The 22,076-nt window shown below is 34.3% G+C and overlaps 1 protein-coding gene across 1 annotated transcript; it reads left to right on the plus strand.

The window, feature by feature from the left end:
* The first annotated feature begins 4,169 nt into the window (after nt 1–4,169).
* Nucleotides 4,170–22,068, plus strand: LOC140446393 (uncharacterized). Its single transcript, XM_072538941.1, has 3 exons — nt 4,170–4,275; nt 7,751–8,496; nt 21,169–22,068. The coding sequence occupies exons 1-3, from the start codon at nt 4,170–4,172 to the stop codon at nt 21,736–21,738; spliced, it is 1,422 nt and encodes a 473-aa protein (XP_072395042.1). The 3' UTR covers nt 21,739–22,068.
* The last annotated feature ends 8 nt before the right edge of the window (nt 22,069–22,076 follow it).

Consider the following 22,076-nt stretch of genomic DNA (forward strand, 5'->3'; position numbering starts at 1 on the left):
AGCTACCACCATTGCGTTGTGCGAATCGTCACGATTTTCCCAGTACATGTAGCTTTTCGGCACAACCACATAACCACTCAATACAAGAACGCCTATAAAACATCGAATCTCATTTTGAGTAATGTCGTTCAAAAGATTTCTTTGTCCTGCGTAGATGTTAGTGTATTCGGTAACCAAATTGATGACTTCATCATCAAAAAACAAATTGAAAATTTCCATTGGCGACTGAGTCATTTTCGGTCCAAATTGAGTTTTCCAATAAGTACAATCAGGGTGTTGATACAAGTCTCCTTGAATCCAGTGTGCAGATATTCTCTTCACTAATTGATGGGGCAGCTTTTCCTTGGAAAGAAATAAAGCCAATGGTATATTGTCATCATCCGAATCTTCTTCTGGTAGGCTGGAATTCACAGAATCTTGTGGTAATTCAGTCGCGTTGTCAAAAACAAGTTCTACATCGTTTCTCAACTGACTACCCGGTAAATTATTTATTGTAGTTAGTTCTTCATCGCCGGAGTCGCAATCGGTGACATCATCATTGGCATTTTCTGGGGGAAATATGATCAAACCATCTGGAGGGACTGGGACTTCATCAGAATCAAGCTCTTCTAATAGCTCATGCAATTTGAGAGGCCTCCTGAAACAATACGCACGTTGGTAGTACTAATTACTACCGTCCTTTTAAAAGAACAAAATGAAATCCCAACCGGCGAGCCTTTGAAACAACGTGACAACTATTCGAGCCAAGAATATACGTACATAAGTCCCTATTATACAATAATCCACATGCCAATGCCGTGAAATAACAGTTTTTTAATTTTAGACTTACCTCCAATTATAAGCATCCATTTTGTAGTCCAAAACCTGGCAATTTACACAGATAACCTCACAATTACAGCATGTGCGCGCACTAAAATCGTTAAAACTTGTCGGATGCTGGCTCTTGAAAACACTCCATCTAGAGCCATCTATCAGTTGGTAGCTATACTAACCTAAATTACGCATAATTTACACTGCCTTTTAAAAGGACGGTAGTAATATCTGGGTTAATAATACAAAAAATATTCCTCCTCCTCTATCCTTCATCCTTCGTAAGGATGTGGTGACGTTATGGTATTTGACGATTTTTTGCTATCCATTCTTTTCTCTCCTGGGCGCGGTGTTCTGTCTCAGACAGAGAGTAACCGGTAGCGCACTTTATTTGGTCTGACCATCGGAGTGGCGATCTTCCTCGAGTTCTTCTACGATCTACCTTGCCTTTAACCACCAACCTCTCCATGCCTTCCATTCGTCTGGTAAGCCTAGTATTGATGTCGAGTTCTGTCAATATTGAGACATTTGTGCGATATGCTGTCCAGGGTATGCGTATCATTCTACGATATACCCACATTTCAAAGGCCATTATTTTTAATGGTCCAAGTTTCTGACGCGATAGGTAGCGATAGGAAAGATAAGCGTCCGTACTAGGCGCAGTTTCGTGTTCTTGGTTATGTCCTTATCTTTCCAGATTTTAGTAAGTATGACCGCTGCTGATCTGACCATTGTAAGGCGTCGACGATCTCTTCCATTGCACATCCACCATTGTTTGTGATAACAGAACCTAAGTAATTGAAACGGCTTACCACTTCAAAGCTACGTTTCGTATTTCTGGCTGGTTATCTATAATTCGATTCGATTATCATTAAGTTGGTCTTCTATACATTAATTTTAAGTCCATATTCACGACTAATAGTATCTAGTCTGTTCATGATGTATTCAAGGTCATTTGTTAATGATGCTAGTACTAAAGTGTCGTCAGCATAGCGGGGATTGCTGATTTTTCGGCCTCCGACTGATATTCCTCCTTGCCATCCGTCGAATACAATGCGCATGATGTGTTCGCTGTATATATTGAAAAACGTGGGAGAGATAATACATCCTTGACGAACACCGGCTTTTAATTTAAAATTATCGGAATATATGTTGTTGACTCTTACGTTTGCTGTGTTGTTGATATACAGTTGTTTCAGTAGGTATATTAGATGTTCGAGGGTACCCATTTCTCTCAGTATTCCCCACATTTTGTGCTATTTTACATTATGGAACGCTTTCGAGTAGTCGACGAAGCGCAAATATGTTTCTAGATTAAATTCTCTAGATTCCTCTATAATTTGTCTGAGATTGAGAATTTGTTCTCGTGTGCCTCTTTCAGGAACAAATCCACATTGTTTTTGTGGGATATGTGGTAGAAGTATTGATTTTAATCTCTCGTTAATTATAGTTAACAGAACTTTACTTGCGTGGGAGGTCAGGGCTATAGTGCTTTCGTTATTACAGTCAGTTGGTGAGCAATTCTTATAAATGTTAATAAAAGTGGGCATACACCAATCATCTGGCCATTGTCCTGTGTTTCAGATTTCATTACACAGTTTCAACATTACTTTAATTTCTATATCTCCCATTTCTTTAAGTGCTTCCACCGTGATTCCGTCTTTTCCTTTGAGATTTTCCTTGAGAGAAATTTTTTTATTGCGGTTTCTATTTCCGATTTTAAAATATGTGGTTTCTTTTCGTCATTTTTTCTTCTGGATTCACGTCTTCATGGTCACTATGAAACAACATTTCACAATATTGTTTCCATGTCGCTGCTATGCCCTCTGGATTGGTGGTGATCGTTCCCAAGTTATCTTTAATTATCTGCGTTTGTGGTTTGAACTCTTTAGTTAAGTATTTTACTTTGGCAAACAGTTCTCTAGATTCTTGACGGTTTACGTGTTCTTGTAGTTGTTTGCATATTTCTTTAATATGATTATTTTTGTCTCTTCTACCTGATGATATTTTGCGTTTGTTTACATTTGCTATCTTGTTTTCAGTTTCTGTTGAATTTGAAGCATTGTTTCTAATTTTTCTTCGTTCTTCCACTAGGTTCAGTGCCTCATCAGTCATGCAGTGTTTTTCTTTCCTTGAGGTTTCTTTGGGGTTTGTAATATTTATTGCGCCGATAATCCACGTCTTTGTATGTTCCCATGTCTGATTGGGATCGCCAGTAATGTTTTGTGTGTTAATATGTCTTAGTGTTTCTTTGTATTTTCCAGGCTCTTTAATTATATATTTAATTGTTTTATTTGTTTCGGTTTTTTTACGAAATTTGATACAGAACTCGGATTGTAACAGTTTATGAAAACTACAATTGCCATTTGGATCGCCAACCTTTGAAAGGAGACAGCGCCATGAACAGAAGAACAGTTTATGGTCTGTTCCGCAATCAGCCGCTGGTTTTGTCTTTACGTTAACTACTGAACTTTTCCATCGTTTGCTGACAATAATCTATTTGATTTTTATATCTTCCCCCCGGTGAAGTCCAAGTTGATAGTCTTCGCGGATGATACTTAAACATGGTGTTCATGATACTAAGTTCAGTGTCAATAACAAATTGTAATAACCTTTCTCCTCTCTTATTTTTGTTCACCTATTACAAACCCACCAACTGTTCCTTTCACCAGATCTTCTGTTGTTGTTTTGCCTATTTTTGCGTTCCAGTCACCCAATATTATGACTGGTTCTTTTTTAAGTATATTAGCGATGTAACGATTTAATAACTGGTACATCTCTTTCACTTCTTCATCTGTTCCATCGCGTGTTGGCATATACACTTGTAGTACATGGATCTTTGTTGGCTGTCCATCGAGAGTAATTTTAATTAGGCGGTCATTTATTGGAAGGTATTCTTTATACACATTTGCCAGGTTCTTCTGTACCAGTATTGCTACGCCTTTTTGACCGGTTTTTAGTGGCTCTCGACATGAATATTTTATAGTAATTAGATTCCGAGTGACCCTGACCTTCCCAGTGGGTTTCTGAAACTCCACATATGTCTACTTTTTCTCTCATAAGCTCTCGTTCTAAGATATGCAGTTTTCCTGGTTCTAACAAACCTCTAACGTTCCATGTGGCTATACGGTCTATTGTACGTAGTTTTATTTTTGGGTTTTCTGTCACCAATTTCGCAGATGTAGCCTGGTTGTCCACATCCATCTGCCTGGTCGTCCATTTCACACCCGTCGACCCAGACTCGACGTGGCGCCGGTTGCTTGCCGGATCGCATAGCACTCTGTTACTTTCGTTTGTCATTTCATAACGTGCTCTGAAATATGTAATCAAGTGGTTTTCCGTTTGCCTGCTTGATCCTTATGCCCTTGACACATTACTGGTTTATCCGCCTTCGGAGCCGATTTCTCAACTCCAGGGCAAAAGAGTGCCCTAGAGTCTTACTAACTCATCCGCCCGAAGCTGTTGGTCAGTAAGTGGAGGACTGCTTATAGTGCTTATACCGCCAATCACTCGGTGAAATTTTTATCGTATCTGGTTCCCCTTACTTAGTTTAGCCTGCAGACCAGTGCAGTTGCCCGGGGTGTGGCATATGGATCCACAAGTGAGAGTTAGGTGTCTTATGAGGACCAGTTATCAAGAACCATCTCCCGTCTGTGACGCTCGATGTGGTCGTTTTAATAAAAGGTACTACCTCTATAACACAACCCTACACCCTCCAAAAAAATATTCATTACATTTTGACATGATCTAAATAATATTATTAATATTTTTGAGGTGCGATTTAATACCAAATAATTTAAAGTTGCATGTTAGTCTAGATTTAAAATTCTACCGTCACCTAGGAAAGAAAGCTGAAATAATAAAATAATATTTCAACCTATGAATCAATCATGTATTGTTCTTGAAACGGTACATTTAATTAAAAATACTAACAATTTTAGTTACATAGATAAGTAATAATACCAATATTTTTTTTTCGCAAAATTGACAAAAATCTTGGTTGCTGTAATTTAAAGGTGAGATTTATTTTGCAAAATAATTTAAAGCTTTGTGTTAGTTTATATTTATTTGGCTTGTATGCAAGAAGGTACATGCTGGTTTTTGTACGTATGTCAATTTCATAAGACATCATTTAATTTTTTTAAAACTTTTTATAACAACTTAAGAAATATCGGATCGACTTGGGTAATTTTGATTTTAAAATATTTGTATAAATATCTGTATAAAGTATAATAAAATAAAATAAAATTAAGTAAAATCGAATCGAACAAAAGAAAATAAAATAAATTAAAGTAAAAACCACAGCTTCGTGCGTAGACGATAAGAAAGCTATGCTTGCACTCTCAGAATTACAACAAATATTACTATTTTATTTTTTAAAACCATTTTGATAAAATATAATAGTAATCAAAATCAGGTCCATCCATCCAATGGCACTAGAGCCCAAATCTGGCCTTGGCCTCCTTCAACAGGCTTCTCCAATAATCTCGATTTACCGCTGTTCTTTTCCATAAACGCGTTCCCAGGCAGTTCCTGGCATCCTCATCGACTTCGTCTTCCCATCTCTTTTTAGGTCTTCCAACAGGTCTTTTTCCCTGCGTTCTTGCATTTAATATATTTCTGGGAATTCTATTCTCATGCATGCGGACCACGTGCCCTGCCCACCGTAATCTCTGCAGTTTAGTGTGTTGTGCTAGAGTTGGTTCGCTATATTCCTCATATATTTCTCTATTATACCTAATTCTCCAGTTGTTGTTTTCACTTATTGGGCCCAGGATCCTACGTATAGAATAATATTTTTCTTTGAAACACATCTAATGCATTGGTAGATTTCTGTGTCACCACCCATGTTTCACAACCATAACTTACTATGGGCCTGATTATTGTTGTATAGACCCGGAGTTTTGTTTTCCGGTTTACGTCTCGCGATTTGAATATGTGGCCCTTCGCGAAATAGGCTTTATTTGCCAGCATAAGCCTTCTATTTATTTCCGGTTCTTCTTTATTGCTTGCGACCAGATCCATTCCTAGGTATGTTAATCTATTTACATGTTCTATATCGTCAATAAAGTGTTGTTGGACCGGTCTATTTGATCTGGTTTGTATGAGTAGTTTTGTTTTATTTGTATTTATTGCTAGCCCTACTGCTTCTGCACTGTTTCAACTCAACGTAGGTTTCTTCCGCTGCATTCACTGTTCTGCTCATTATGTTTATATCATCTGCGTATGCTGGTAATTGGGTAGACTTGTTTGTAAGTATGTTATTTCCGCTCACCGTCAACCGTCTAATTACATATTCAAGAACAATCAATCAAAATCAGGTAATTAAACATAAATACAAAATAATAATGAAAATGTAACTGATAAATAAATTCTATTTTATATTTAACAAATTTTTGAAAATTACTAAAATCATTAAACAAAAGTTTCTTCTTCTTCCTTCTTGTATGTAGGCTTTAAAGCCTGTAGGAAGATGCAATTTATTTTATTTTTGATTTCAAATAGAAACATAGCAATATATATATATATATATATATATATATATATATATATATATATATATATATATATATATATAATATAAAATTAGTTTTTCTTGGGTTTAGAATCAATAAATTATATTAGATGTGGAACTAGATTTTATTTTCCATAGAAATCAACGTTTCGGCAGGAAACCCTTGCCTTTGGCAAGATTCTAAAATTTACCAGATTAAGAACAAACAGTTATTGTAATATATATATATATATATATATATATATATATATATATATATATATATATATATATATATATATATATATATATATATATATATATATATATATATATATATATAACTTAAAAAAACGTAAAACGGGACACTGACATTAATGAGGTGACAAATAAAAGTTGATATCTGATATCTCATGGTTTACTGTCATTAGTGTATAATTATTTTTATATGGGCGTATCATTGATGTATTTGAAAAAGGTAAAGTCGAGATATGTTATGACTTTAAGAGCTTTTTATGGTGTTATATTTATTATTTAAATCAGATTGAAATATATTTTATTTAGGTATTGTGTATCTTTTTTGTCATTTATTGCGTTGGAATTTCTTTTTATTTCTATTGATTCGTGTATCTCCCTCTTCTTTTTGTTTTGTTCGGTTTTTAAAATGTTGATGTTTTCGAAGTCAAATTCATGCTTCTTCTCATTTTCATGTTTTGTGAGCGCATATATATATATATATATATATATATATATATATATATATATATATATATATATCCTTTACATATTCCTTTACGAAATCTATTATCCGTGTGTCCTCAAATTTTAAATATGTCAGTTGGTATCTTGTCAATACCTGCAATATTATTATTTTCCTTTGCTTTAATAGCATCCATTATTTCCTGTCTTGTGGGTGGTTTTGTCAGCAAACTCTCAAAAGAGGTTTCCGAGGCTGCTTTTATTGCTGCATCATCACTGATAACTTTTCTTTCACTATTTCTAAAAAGATTGGTGTGAAGTTTATATCCCTTTCTGAATTGTTTCAGTAATTTATATGGTCTTCTAGTATCACCCTGATTGAAATCTTCTTCAACTTTTTTCTGCCTTTCTTGTGTTCTTTTTAAGTATACTGCACGTATAATTAATTTCTTTAGTCTGTTGCTTGTTTACATTCTTCGTCAAACTAAAACTGTTTTCTTTGATGTTTTTAATTTTTATCACTCTTTGCCCATTTCCCGTTTGAACCTCTCAATCGTATTTGGTTGTTCTTGTATTGTTTGCTCTCTCTGTTCTAGAATTTCGTTATTTAATTCGTTTCTTCTTCAAAGCAACCAAATCAGAAGAACCAATTCTAAAAGTCGTTTATATTTATATCTTTGATACCGTTGAAATTTTTCAACTTTTTAGCTGTTACAGTACAAAACTAATATAATTTTTTTTTTGCAGAAGAATCGCAGGAGTTTGTTCCTAACGGTACTACTCTAGAAGAAGAAACAAAATCCCAACCCGATGAAGCTACGACGCCTAGTTTTACCAAACGTAGTGCAGAGGAAACGGAAGCAGCACATGACCTACTCTCTCTATCACAAAGTTTACCACCACTACCAGCGCCGAGCGTGGTTATGATACACCATACAGTACCTTCTGAAGACGCTCCTCCTAGTCCGACACATTGCTATCGACCATTGTCGCCGGAATTAGCAATGCGACAAGTAAAAGTAGAAGTGACAGAGAGAAGGCAAGTATCTGTGATTCAACATGCTTCAGTTACCCAAACAACACATTCTGTGATAGTACCTCAACAAGTTGTACTACCCTGCATAACAGCTTCGCCGATAGTGTATTTGGTGCAAGTTCCGGCAGCAGTTCCTACACCTCCAACATCGGAATGTTCATCCGATGTAGAGAATTTGCAGCTATGTACAGTGGAAAGTCTACACCAAGACGTGACAGTTGTACCCGATTCCAGCGATGATATTATTATACTACCCTTATCACCAGAACCTGAAAACTACGAGCACCAAACACAGCAAACAGTAGTCTCCTCTCATTTAAGCATCCCCGATAGGAGAAAGAGAAAAAATAAACGAACCAATAGGAACAAGAAAAATACCGAAAATGATGATGATGACTTGATCATTGAAAACCATCTTGATAGTGTCGTACCAGAGAATATCTCAACAATAAAAACGGTAAGTTTTATAATATATCGTAATAATTAGACTATATATTTTATTATATATCGTAATAATATAGTATTATTATTATTATATAATATAGTATAATAGTTTTATAATATATCGTAATAATTAGACTATATTTTATCGAATACAATCGTTTTCTAACCTTTATTAGCATATTCGTAACGCCAAAGTTGAGCCTAAACGTGACTCTATTATACTTAGTCATCGTTCTGTAATTTTTTAGAGATTTTTAAAGATTTCTAAAGATATTTTAAAGATTCTGAGCTGCAACGTGAGACTGTATGTTCACGGTACAGGCTGTGTAATTTTAATCACCTTTGTCCGTTATTGACGATGGGAAAATAATATGCAGTTGACTATTATAGAAGGTTGTGTGTAAAAAAATATTTTATTGGTAGCTTAAGATAAGTACACTTATTTTAAGCTACATAAAATTTTTCGCATAGTACTAACCTGTTAAATGCGGTACAAAAAACTACGTCTTTGTAACCTACTAAATTCAAAACAATGCGTCCATTACAATACGCGTTTAAAATCTCTGCTTTTTATGATACTGTCCACCATGAGGTTTCACATGGTGTACTTTTCTTTCAGTTTTCTAAGTAAGTATATAAGAGTCTATATCAGTCTCGTCTTCCGCTTGAAAGGCTTGGTCTTCGGCACAGTGCAGCACAATTCCTTCTCCACACTGAGAACGCCTCATTTAAAAATATATACAATGAAACTTATATGGAATAATCTGATATATCTTATTATTTTAAGCGAATTTAAAAAACCAACATATGAAGTCAAATCATATTTACTTTAAAACAATTTAATCGTCAATGCATTAAAAAAACAGTAAATTTAATATACCTACGAATTGTTAAAGTTGGTTAGATGGAAATTAAATGAGTTTTTTCATCAATCATAATGCCTCCCTAAAATATGACACTTCCTCCTTTATATCTGTAAATAGTTGTGGCAGTTTATGTTCTTGTGTGTGTTCCTTTCCCTCTAAGTACACGAATTTGTCGGTCATCTAATTTTACGCAAATCCTGGATTCGCCTGAAAATAGTACATTTTACTAATTTCCAATGTTCCAGTTTTGGTGTTAAAGACATCATTTTAGGTGATCAATCTTGTGCTGCCTGGATAACTTGGGAACCTGTAAATGTCTACCGCTTTATAGTACTTGCATGCTTTCTTTTCGGCACGAAGTCTTTTTCTTTAACTCAAACGCTTACACCTCTAGCTTCCAAAAGTGGTCTAAGGAGCTGTGGGTGAGAAATTGTTAACTTTCTTCTAGCTACTTGGACAATAAAATGATTGTGGCAAGTCGTTATTACTTTTTAGCGACTTTATCTTGGTCTATTCGTAAGCGATCCTAATTCCTGATACTGTCATCGCATGCCTTAGTCTTTGAACCAATTAGCACGTCACATCGCCCCGCCTTTTAACTTCTACATAATTTACGATTGGCCAATTGACTTGGAAATGTACATACCGATACGAAAGAAAAATGTATGCTTGCTGCTCTGGCTACCACAGAGGGTCTCCTAAACCCTGGGAGTTCCCTTCACGGGGCTATGCCTCCCACTCGTCCTTAGACTCTTTTACTTGGACCTTTCTACTACCAAACTATGTTTTATTGTTAGATATTACCCAACTTACCAAATTGGAACCAAATTACAGAGGAAACTTCGATCGAGCTGATCGAAGCCCTCTGCAGAGTACCTACAGAGCACATATGGGTTAATTCTTGCCAAGACCCACACCTCCTTATAGTGACAATACTTAGATTTTTGATAGTCTCTGAAACACCATCTGAGATATTCCTTGCTCCACAAGACCAATAATATTTACCCTTTGCAGATCGGTTAACCCTACATAACGCAAATTTTCGTTTTAAACGCGAAAGTATTTATTTTCGTTCAATTTACAACTAAAGCAAATACTCTATATCATACCGAGCTGTGTTATCTCAACATTCAATGTGATACACTATCGTATGCTTCGCTTGGTACACCTTGTAGTCCCCATGCTTTTCGATTTTTTAGAGTTCTTATTGCATCTTCAACTTTCCCGTACTGTTATTTCATCGCTTTTATCTTATTTTACTCCACTTCTTTATATGTTGTTGTGATGGTGTTCGTAATAAGTTAAAAATAGTTCTTATTAAAAACATTCATTTGAAAAACGAGAATTGGATTTATACTTTCAGAATTATAATGATAGGTGCATTAAATTTTGGAGTTTTGGTCATGCTCTCTTTCTAACTACCATATTATTAATATACTCATTTAGAGCATTATATATGTTTCCTTTTGTAATTATAAAATGGTTCTACTGTTAATATAAATAAATAATGATAATACTCGTACTAGAAAGGTATCCTAGCCGTCCTGTCCCAGTTATGTTTACTATTATGTTTAATTGTGTTAGTGCTACTTTTCATTTGTAATTATTTCCTGAATATGCCATGCTGCTTTTTGAATTTATCTTTTCTTATCTTTTTATTTACTTTTCTTGTTTAAAGTATAAAGGCTAAAACCCCAACCAATAAATTTGTCTTTGTACCGAATAGCACTTTATTGTACAATTTATTTGTAATTTCTGAAAATATCTCTTGGCGGTAAACCAACCGAAGATTCATTCCCCGATTGTTATTTCGTTTTGTAACGAGAAAACATTTTACTTTACATTTTCGGTATCGAAAGAGGCACTTGTGGGGTTTTATTAAACTAATTTCACTTCTTGGAATTCTAGTCAGCGTACTCGTCCGCCATTTTAAAGTAGTAGTAATTTGGAAGCTTCTAGAATCAATAGTGTTATCGCTTGCCAAGCTATTACTGTCGATTTTTGAAGTCGTGTTATTTTTATTGCTTTACTTATTTGTTTCCTTTCGATAGTTCAGAAATTTAACCTGGAACTAGGCCAATCATTAAGTAATTTATATATTTATAAAGTTTAAGACTCAACCAATGTACTGAGACCAAATTCAATGGGTCTTCTCAATCATATACAGGGTATTCTCAATCATATATCTATTACATGTTGACGATATATACCACGATGTCTAATAATAGTCATTAGCTCCATTTTAACCATACATTCGCTCTATGGAATGGATTTTTCCCTTAACCAATTTTGTAAAACTGCTTTTCTGTCACTCATAGTAGGAATTCGTTCAACAAGTCGGCTATGGTACGATCCATTGTCTAATACTACCACTGAATTGGGTTAGATATGCTGAAGAACGTTTTCAAACCATTTTTCAAATCATGCAGCGTCCATGGCCTCATGATAGTCGCCAGTTTTCTTTGATAAAAAAACGAGAGCATTGTTTTGCAGAAAACCTGTATCGCTACCGATATGAGCTACAATAAGACGCTGACCTTTGCCTGATGGTGCTCGTAACACTGTTGATAAGCCTTCTATAAATGCTTGTCGAGGAGTTGTTACAGTCGTATCATGCCAAATTTTGGAAACTGTATACCCGGTGTTAATCCAAGTTTCATTAAGATAATAAATTTTTCTTTTAGAAATACGATAATCCCTAATAGTGCGCAGATATCTTTGTTGCCATGATACTATTTCCTCTTTATCTATTAGAATTGATTGCCGAGACCGTTTCATATACCAAAAATTCAACTTATGTAAAACTGTTCTTAGGGTTTCACGGCTCATTGGAGGAATCATATCGTTTTCCAGTAACTTGGCCTTAACTTTTTTGATCGTTGGAGGCTTATTTTCTAAAAAGAATGTATGCACAGTCCTCCGGATGAAATTCATTTGCGTTTCGTTTAAATCGAGAGGTTTTCGTCCACGCTGGCGAGTTTTTGGCGCACTTAAAGTTTCTGTGATTTTTACTTCACTTACAATCCGCTCCACTGTCGAGGCTGATACCCCTGTTAAAATTGAACAGCGATCTACAGCTTCCATTGTAGGATGTGTTTTCTTAACTCCATCATACACTTTCCACACGATTTGTTTCTCAGCTTTTGAGAGTGGTTTGTGCCGATGAGATTTTGTGGTACTTGCGCCAGTAGCTGCATCCATTTTTATTTCTATAAAGACGAAAATATACTCTCATTAACCCATTAAGTACTGAATTTTATAATTTTGGAATTTGCTGTAATTTTTCATATTTTCTATAATAGGGGTGTCCAAATATTGTATATAACTAATATTTTAAATACCCGTCTGGTATAATAACAATATTACAGCATGTGCCATATATGACACAGTAGTCCCCTATACTACTAAAGTAAACAAATATTTGGAAAGATGTATTTTTATTGTTAAGTTTACAAAAATTATGAAAATATGAAAATCGCTTACAAAGCTTCAATTTTGTTTGTGAAAGTCACTAAAGCACTGAATACACAGCCCTACATTGCATTTGCCGCATTGTGTTCTCACAGCGCTCGATTGTGCGTGACTGCCAGCACAACGTCTTCTTTTATCATTCGGAACATATTCAACATAGTGATCACTGTGATCGTACCTAATATCGACAGCAATCCTGCTTTCAGGTGAATATATAGCTGGTCGTCCAGCAGCTTTAGGTAGATTTTGAAACCTTTTTAAATACACTTGTGCTATTTCTCTTCGAAAATTCAGTTGGGGTGCACCTGGGTGATGTTTTCTATATATTATCCACGAATTTTGGATAGATGTGTCTAGTAGCCAAGTAAAGATGGGCCACCACCATTTCTTGCCTCTAATTCCAACTCTATAAACATTTGTATTCGCATCCATTTGATCGGTACCCCCCATAAAAGCATTGTATTTTCCAATACAATTAGGTCTAGGAATCCCTATTTTCTTTTTTTCCGTCGATGAGTATCGGCTTGCATTCGATACTGGAGAAACTCCATGAACAGTTGCTACAGTAACTACAGAATTATCCATCCAGCGTGTCACCATTACTTGTTGATCTGTGGTTACAGCATAGTCATAAGTACCTCTAGGTGTCTTTTTTAACACTTTTACTGTACGGAGTGGACAATTCTTTGTTAGTCTATTTTCTCTAACTGTCCCTGTTGCTTCATAACCATTCTCTTTTAAATAATAAAGAATATCGATGGATGTGAATAAGTTATCAAAATAAAAATGGTATGGCAATGATCTAGTTTCCTCGGGCATCTCTTCAATAAGCTGCAATAACGGAGCTGTTGCTTTACCAAATTTTTCTTGATGCTCTTGATTAGAATTTGGCATATTTCCCTGATAAACCTCAAAATTGATAAGTTAACCGCTTTTGGAATTGAGACACCAGACTTTATATCCAAACCGGATGGGTTTCCCTCGAATATACTGCTTACATCCGTGTTTTCCAAAGTATTCGATCATGCTTTCATCATAGGCGATTTCTTGATCCGGAATGTAATGTCTCAGAAAGTTAGTTTTTATCTTATTTATAAGAGGTCTGAGTTTAGTCAGTTTGTCGTTGGGTTCAAGAAGAGTGTTATCGGCACAATCCACGAATCTCATGATCTGAATAAATCTGTCACGGCGCATGGAATTATAAACGGCTGTGTTTCGCATATCATCTCCAGAATCCCAGTAACTTTTTTTTGATGGCTTTTTATCATAACCAGAAACTATAAGAATTGCTAAAAAGCATTTCATTTCTTCTGCTGTAATTTTTGGGTCTGAACAATTTTTAAATTGAGCGTATCGAGTAGCCTCAACACAAAGTAACTGTATGATATCATCAGTAATGCAAAGCTCGAACAGGTCTACTGGTGACATATTTTCATACTTCGAGAAATTTGAAATTGGAAATATCTTTTGGTTTGTAATCTCGGGTAAGTCACGATTTTTCAACCAGTTTACTATTTTTTTATTTTTTTTATTTTTACCAGATTTAGTATGGAGTATGGTATTACCTTCATTAGAGTCTTTATGTGCAATATCTTCAGTATTTCCATAATCGTCAGTACCAATTCGTTCTCCACTATTGAATACTATTTCTGCAGACGCTTGAAGTTGTTTGCCTGATAAATTGTCTAGCCCACCACCAGATTCATCTTCGTCTGATTCTTCTCGGTTTTCCGGGGGTTCTATATAAACCCGATCAACTGTTTCGTTGTCAAAATCCTCCCAAAATTGTTCTGAGTCAAAGAGATCTGCAATCTCTTGGACTGTTAATCTGTAACAAAAAATAAAAACATTTTTGTAGATTTAACAATTGCGTACCGTAAAAGACTAGCGTGCCATATAAGTTACATGGACAAAAACACATAATTTATGAACATTGGGTATATCTAATGCTCCTTTTTTACATACATAAATGTTATCAACATATCACATGAACTAAATTTGTACACAGATATAAAATTTTTAATACGTACTGGTAAAAAAAATAACTTACCTTTTATTAGAACACATTTCGTACGTAGTCAAAACAAAGACGAACTCTCAGCTTATAATCACAACAACAAATAATTGTCAAATGTATTTTTCTTTCGGCTGCAACTAAACTACATACTAACAGCCCTAAAAACATCTACTAGGGTTTTGAAGGTCACTCGTTAAGCGCTGTAAGTCACGATGAAAAGATCGTTCTTTAGTGTATCATATATGGCACACTAGTACCTAATGGGTTAATATTGCCGAATTTTATTATTTATTACATGTTTTAACTTCTGCATTAAACAATGTTAATGAAATGTCAATTAAAGTATTTTTATTATTGAATGTTGCTTTATTACCCAGTAAACTTGAACAAAAATTGAAAGGACATAATGAACAATATTTCTTACCCTAACTTAAATATGGCGATAAAAGATTTTAGCAGTATCCGGACCCTTTTTAAAATTATTTGCCGACCTCGTTCTACATATTTTTTCGAAATTTTCATAATTTAAAAATACAATAACTAATTACTGACTTTTCGATTAAAAATCAAGTATTATGTTTTGCTTTATTACAATATAATAATTAATTTTTGATTTTTTTAGACATCTAAGTCTTAATAGTTTTGTATTAAATTTTACAAGTACCTATGGTAAATCAATAAATCTAAATTTCACAGCTAACTCTTTAATGTACTCACCTCTAAATAACGAAATATACACTATAATATCGTATCGAAAATCACACACGCTCACTGTGCACTACAGTACGCTACTGTCTCCCGCTAGATTTGCCAATTTGCAATCCCTGTATGCGTCACCGTTTTCAATATCTTGTCCGAGTTTAATATAAGATGTTGCAAATAAAAAATTTGAAAAAAATTTGAAAATAGTGACCACACTTTATATTGTATGGCTAGATTTATTATTACCTGGGAAACCTAATCCACAGTCCTTTAAATATTACTATTTGTCTCAATAAAAGTGTAAATATTTTTAAAATTATTAACTTTGGACCTATAAAGCCACATATAAACTCTATATATTTTTAAAGAATACATTCAAAAATACTTTATACATTATTATCAGCCCGTTTTAAGTCCACTGCAGGATATAAACCTTCCCTGTTTGTATTTAGTGTGCACTGTCTTGTGCAGTATGGATCCAATTTTTCGTCATCTTTCGCAGATCATCTTACCACCGTGAATGCAGTCTTCATTTATTTTATTTATCTGTCCCTGGTCTCCGTTCGTTTAACTTGTGTGTCCACCTTTTATCTTTCATACTTGCGACGTGGCCAGCTCATCTTCATTTCAATCTACAAGCTCTCTCTACAACATCTGTTAATCTGATTTAAGCAACCTCATCTACTTTTAAATTCCATGGTCTTGGGTCCATAGATTGATTTATGAAAACTAATGGTAAACTGAAACTTGTAAGAATATAGGTACATCTTAAGTTTACAGCTTAGGTAGTGAAACTTGATATTAATTTTACCTGAAAAATGTTGGTTTTCACCTGTAAAAATCTTTTATCATTTTTACTGTTTATTAAGACTAAACAATAGATTCTAAAAAAACTCAAGCCAAGCTGTAACGAAAAAACAGATTATTTAAAATCAAAAAGAGTTTTTTTTTAATTTAAAATTAAAATATTGATATATGATTCCATAATAGAATTGTTATGACTGACTGTGTGGCGGTAACCAATGCCAGAAACCAAAAATATCAGAATATTTATGTTATATCAGAATATTCTATATTATGTCAATTTGATGTTTCCACTTCTTTTTGCAATCTTTTTTATTTTTTATTTATTAATATCTATGTATGAATGTGCGTGCATACGTGTATATACAGTATGATGCAAATGTATGGAATAAATTCATTATTTCAGAAACAGACGAAGAAAAAAAATCTTAATCTTAAAATCTCATCAGCGTCGGCGTAATGACGTAATCGACGATTTTTTTAAATACAAATCGAGGTCACGCGACAGCTCGTTTGAAGGACGTGTACGAACTCATCACTTTATAGCCCACCATAAAATTATTAGACCCTACGAGATATAGTAAACTGATCACCAGCATCCTTTGGAGATAGGTAAACTTATCACCGCAGATAGGTAAACTCATCACCAGTATTTTTGCCTTAAGGCGCTGGTTTCTAATGCGGAAGATTGCCAGTTACCTGTTACACTTCTTATTTATGTGGTAATTTATTAAATTCAGAAATTATTTTAAGCAAATTGCTTTAAAAGATTTATTAACATCGATTTTTGTGTGGCCTATTCAACGTATCTGCTAATTTAAGCGGTTTTGAGATCAGAAAATTCAGTTGCATAGGTTTTCGAAAGCCTACTTAAAGAAAAATTATGCTGTGAAAACAGGACGGGTACATGTAAACTCTGCAGTTTTATGTACACCATTGTTTAGTACTGTAGAAGCCTAGATACAAAAATGAGGACATTGGGATGAGAATAGTAAAAATGGTTGGAAAATGGGAATGAAAGGATTCGCATGGATTTATGGTGAAGTGTATATGGCTAGACTGGGATGCCCAAAACAGTTAGAGGGAAAAGAGATTCATTACTTACGTAGTTCTCTACCATATGATCGACCATTTTCATAAATGAAGGCAGGTTAGGGATATCCGCATAAAATCGTTGACAAAACAATCGCCGACTTGTTCTGGGTCCAAAAATGGTCAGCCAAATAAGTGGTGCAGCCACTTGCCGTTGGAATCTTCCCTCTTGTAAGTGATTACCAAACCAAGTTTTTGGTTTGGTAAGCTATGGATGGTAAATAATTGCAAGAAAAATTTTGGAGCGTATTGAAATGTACCATCCAAGTAATATGCCTCTGCTTTCGCCAAGTATCGTATATTCTCAAGAATGCCAAAAATAATATTATTTTGTTGCGAATCGTTATTCAAAACAAAACATTTATCACGGTCCGTCTTTAGATTCATCTGTTGGATTGCTTGATGCGCTTTGCCATTGTCTCAGGTAAAGGTGACATAAAAGGAAAACGATCGTTGCTCATATTCCTCCGAATACAAGAAATGTCTGTTGTTGTCATGTGTTCTTTGTAAGAAGTTGCAATCTTTTGGTGAATGATTTTTGATCGCCTCTCTTGAGCTTTTATCTTGCAGGAGTTGCTGATGACTTGACGGCTTAGTTTTCGAAGGTCGCTTACGTGATTGTGTTTGCAGTGCAGAATATTTTTCGTAACTAAAATAATTATAGAAATATAAACACATACTGATAATTGCCCTTGTTCTCTTGTTCCTTTAACATGGATAGTGAACTGTTCATTACGTTTTGAGCCAAGGCGGACTAAAAATTGTGCATATCAATAATTTCAAATTTCAATTGTGAAAGACTCTGAAAACTGTTGGATACAAACCAAAGTATGTATGTAAAACATGTATACTTATGCATTATCCATTTTAGAAAAGTACGGTAATAATAATAAGTGTGAGTCGGTGTAATATTGAAGATAGTTTTCTATTAAAATCTGCCTAAATCATGCAACATGCCACATGCAACATCTCGTATAGCCGAAAATAATTTTTTGTGATCGACCAGTTAATTCTAGAGAACTTTGCTATTTTTTTACTTGATAAAATTTCCATGTTTCGCGAACGGTGGTATAGTGAAACACGCTGCATATTTAGAAGTTTAAATCCAAACACATACGTATGTCAATATTGTTCTTTTAAGTTTAAGAAATACTCTACATTTCTCTTGCTAGATATTTTTAATAAAAATTCAAAGTACCAGGATTGAAAAATCATTTAGTATAAATACCTAATTTCTGTGTACAATTGCAATTGTACTCTTATAATAAGTTTTGCAATACCAGCTGAAGATCCAAATATTTTTTTGACTTAACCATAAATGGAAAATTTTTTTGAATTCAATCAAGTAATTTTTCAGATGGAACTTAAAAATATGCGAAGAACTTATTAAAATTTTAAAACTAAAGAAGACTTAATTTTATGTAATAAAGTCCAGTTTTCTGGAAATTATTCTAGGCTTATAGTTTTAGGTAGCTATCAATAGGATTTTGCAGAATTCCCAAACAAAAACCAATAAGTTACATTTGCATTTAATACATCTATTTTAGATTTATTCTGTCAAATTACCAAATCTTAGCGGTTTGCAAGGGGTTTATGGTTCATACCTGCTACGGGGTGCAGGTAGGCCAGTGATGAGTTTACCAATCTCTCGGGGTCTATTTGAAAATCCATAGTTTTATGGCGGTGATGAGTTTGTACTATGTACGAGGGTATTTATGGTAATTGGTGTTGAGTTTACGTGTACCCCATTTGAAAGGTCTCCTTATCTTCTTTGCAACTATATAATCACTTGAATATTTATTGCTACAGGGTTCACCAAAATTATGAACTTTGTTGTAACATGGAATTACAATAAATATCCATTCACTGGATATTTATTGAAAAAAATTTTTGGAAAAAAAATACATTAATAATAAACAATGCTACATTATAATCTGAAATTATTTATTGTAGTAAATATTCCAAGTTATTTTTCAAAAATATTTAAATTAATATTGTCATTGACTCGTTTTTAGTTGTCAATGATCTGTGAATCGGTCAAATAATAGACGTAAAATTTTTACTCTTTGAGTTTTTTGCCGACAATAATAACATCATTTACAAAAATTAAACTAACAAAAACAAAAGGAATCGAGATTTTAATTATGATTGGTTATAAGATTGGTGGAGATAGAGTGAGGACTCAAGCAGAAGTTCGTAATTTATTTAATGCTAAACACCCCAATCCCGAACCAATTACTCAATCAACAGTAAGTAAAATTGAAAAAAAAATTAGAGAAACAGACCATGTTAAAGATCTTCCCATAAGTGGTAGAAAATCAATATCCGAAGCCACAAAACTGGACGTTGTACTGGCGTTTCAAGAAAATCCCCATACCCGTTCTAGGCAGGTCGCACTAGATAATAATATCCACTAATCGACTATTGTAAGTGTGCTAAAAAAGGAGAAGTGTCATCCGTACACAGTATATCTGGTCCACGAGCTATTAGAAGATGACTTTGATAGAAAAATTGAATTCTGTGAAACCGTTATGGAAAAATGTAATAGAGATCAGAGTTTCATACAAAAGGTACTTTTTTCTGATGAAGCGTCTTTTATGATGAACGGTCATGTAAATCGCCATACATATCATTACTGGGCAAGTGAAAATTCACATTGCATGGAAGAGTATAGGTATACAATATCCCCAGAAGGTGAATGTTGAGGCCGGCAATATAAACAATCAAATTGTAAGGCCATATTTTTTTGAGTAAAACTTAACTGCTTCTCGGTATCTAGAATTTCTTCAGGATTATCTGTTGCCTCAGCTAAATAAGCTATTTCCAAATAGAAATGATTTGTGGTACCAACATAATGGGCTTCCGGACACTACGGTGTTGAGGTACGAAATTACCTTAATAACGTTTTCCCAGGTAGGTGAATAGGTAGAAGGGGGCCCATCGAATTGCCACCAAGGTCTCCAGATTTGACTCCGTTAGACTTTTTTTGTAAGGAAATATTTAAAGAGCAGAGTGTATCAAAATCGACCGAATAATATAGAAGCATTAAAGGAGCGTATCAGACCGGAAATTGCACAAATAACACCTGAAGTCATCGAAAACGTTAGGAAAGAATTTATTGCCCATCTTTCACAATGTATTATTACTGAAGGTTGTCAATTTAAACATTTGTTGTAATTTAATTGTATTTAAGTAAACATTTATTGTAAGTTAATTGTATTAATAAACCAACAGTGTTGGTTAACTCTGTAGAAAGAAATATTCAAATGATTATATTGTTGCAAAGGCTATAAGGAGACCTTTCAAATGAGCTGTCGCGTGACCTCGGTTTGTATTTAAATCGTCGATTACGTCATCACACCGACACTGATGACGTAATGTCCAACACATATATGGACAATCAAAAATTAAAATTGAAGTGATTTAAGATTTTTTTTAAAAGTCGTCTGTTTCTGAAATAATGAATTTATTCCATACATATGCATCATACTGCATGTTCGCATGTGTATATAATATACTTGTATTTAATATTGTAGCAAACAGTATTTATTATCTATCGTGGCTGAATAGATCAAGTAATCCAAAGCCAATAATAAAAACAATTAAATTAAAATCAAAAACATTTAAAATTCGTAATTAGTTCTCCAGCACTAAATTTTTTTTTATTTTATTAGGCTATTTTATTAGACCATTTTCATGTGCTTTAATAATTCATTTATAAATCTTGTTTCAGAAATTCTACAAAGTGGTAGAAGATGACGAAGACCAAGAAATAGACGTCGAGTCGACTGAAGACATTCAAAAAAGCAGATACATTTGTGGGGAGTGTGGTAAACAATATGCGACGTCCAGTAATCTTTCCCGGCACAAACAAACCCATCGCAGCCTCGACTCCCAATCGGCAAAAAAATGTGTAACATGCGGTAAGGCCTACGTGAGTATGCCCGCTCTGGCTATGCATTTACTCACCCACAAATTGGCCCATAGCTGCGGAATCTGCGGTAAGCAATTCTCCAGGCCTTGGTTACTTCAAGGTCATCTTCGGTCGCATACCGGGGAAAAACCGTACGGGTGCGCGCATTGCGGTAAAGCGTTCGCCGACAGATCTAATTTGAGGGCGCACATGCAGACGCACTCAAACGACAAGAACTTCAGTTGTAATAAGTGTAACAAAACGTTCGCGTTGAAGTCTTATCTTAACAAACACCTGGAGTCTTCTTGTATGATGTGGGATTCAAAAACGCAGAAGTATAAGAAGACAGTACATGCCGAAACGCAGACCCTCACCGTGAAGGTTGACTAAAAATAAGTACTTATTGATATTTTGAATAATTTATTATTTATTGACTGAAGTATTCTCAAAGATTGCTTTGTCATTGGAGGACGATTATATATCAAGCTGTTGTTGTTTTATTTAAAATTTGATTTATATTATAAATGATTGATATATGTATGTAATACTGGAAGAAACATTCTTACCAGTTAATGTTTGTCAACTTAGCAACACTATAGTGAGATTAAACCTTTATATAGGTATATTAGTGTTATCCAATATTAGCTGGATATTTATATCAAGTCTCGACTTTACATTATCATCTAATTAAACTACATAAAAAGTAATTTGTATTAACAAATTTAGTG

The sequence above is a fragment of the Diabrotica undecimpunctata genome, chromosome 7, assembly GCF_040954645.1.
Source record: "Diabrotica undecimpunctata isolate CICGRU chromosome 7, icDiaUnde3, whole genome shotgun sequence".
Taxonomy (NCBI): Eukaryota; Metazoa; Arthropoda; class Insecta; order Coleoptera; family Chrysomelidae; genus Diabrotica; species Diabrotica undecimpunctata.

What these genes read in the sequence shown, in the direction of transcription:
- LOC140446393 (XM_072538941.1), top strand. Translation starts at nt 4,170, where the DNA reads ATGCCCTTGACACATTACTGGTTTATCCGCCTTCGGAGCCGATTTCTC. An exon ending in TCATCCGCCCGAAGCTGTTG is followed by an intron (nt 4,276 to 7,750) that starts GTCAGTAAGTGG and finishes TTTTTTTTGCAG; the next exon opens with AAGAATCGCAGGAGTTTGTT. An exon ending in ATATCTCAACAATAAAAACG is followed by an intron (nt 8,497 to 21,168) that starts GTAAGTTTTATA and finishes ATCTTGTTTCAG; the next exon opens with AAATTCTACAAAGTGGTAGA.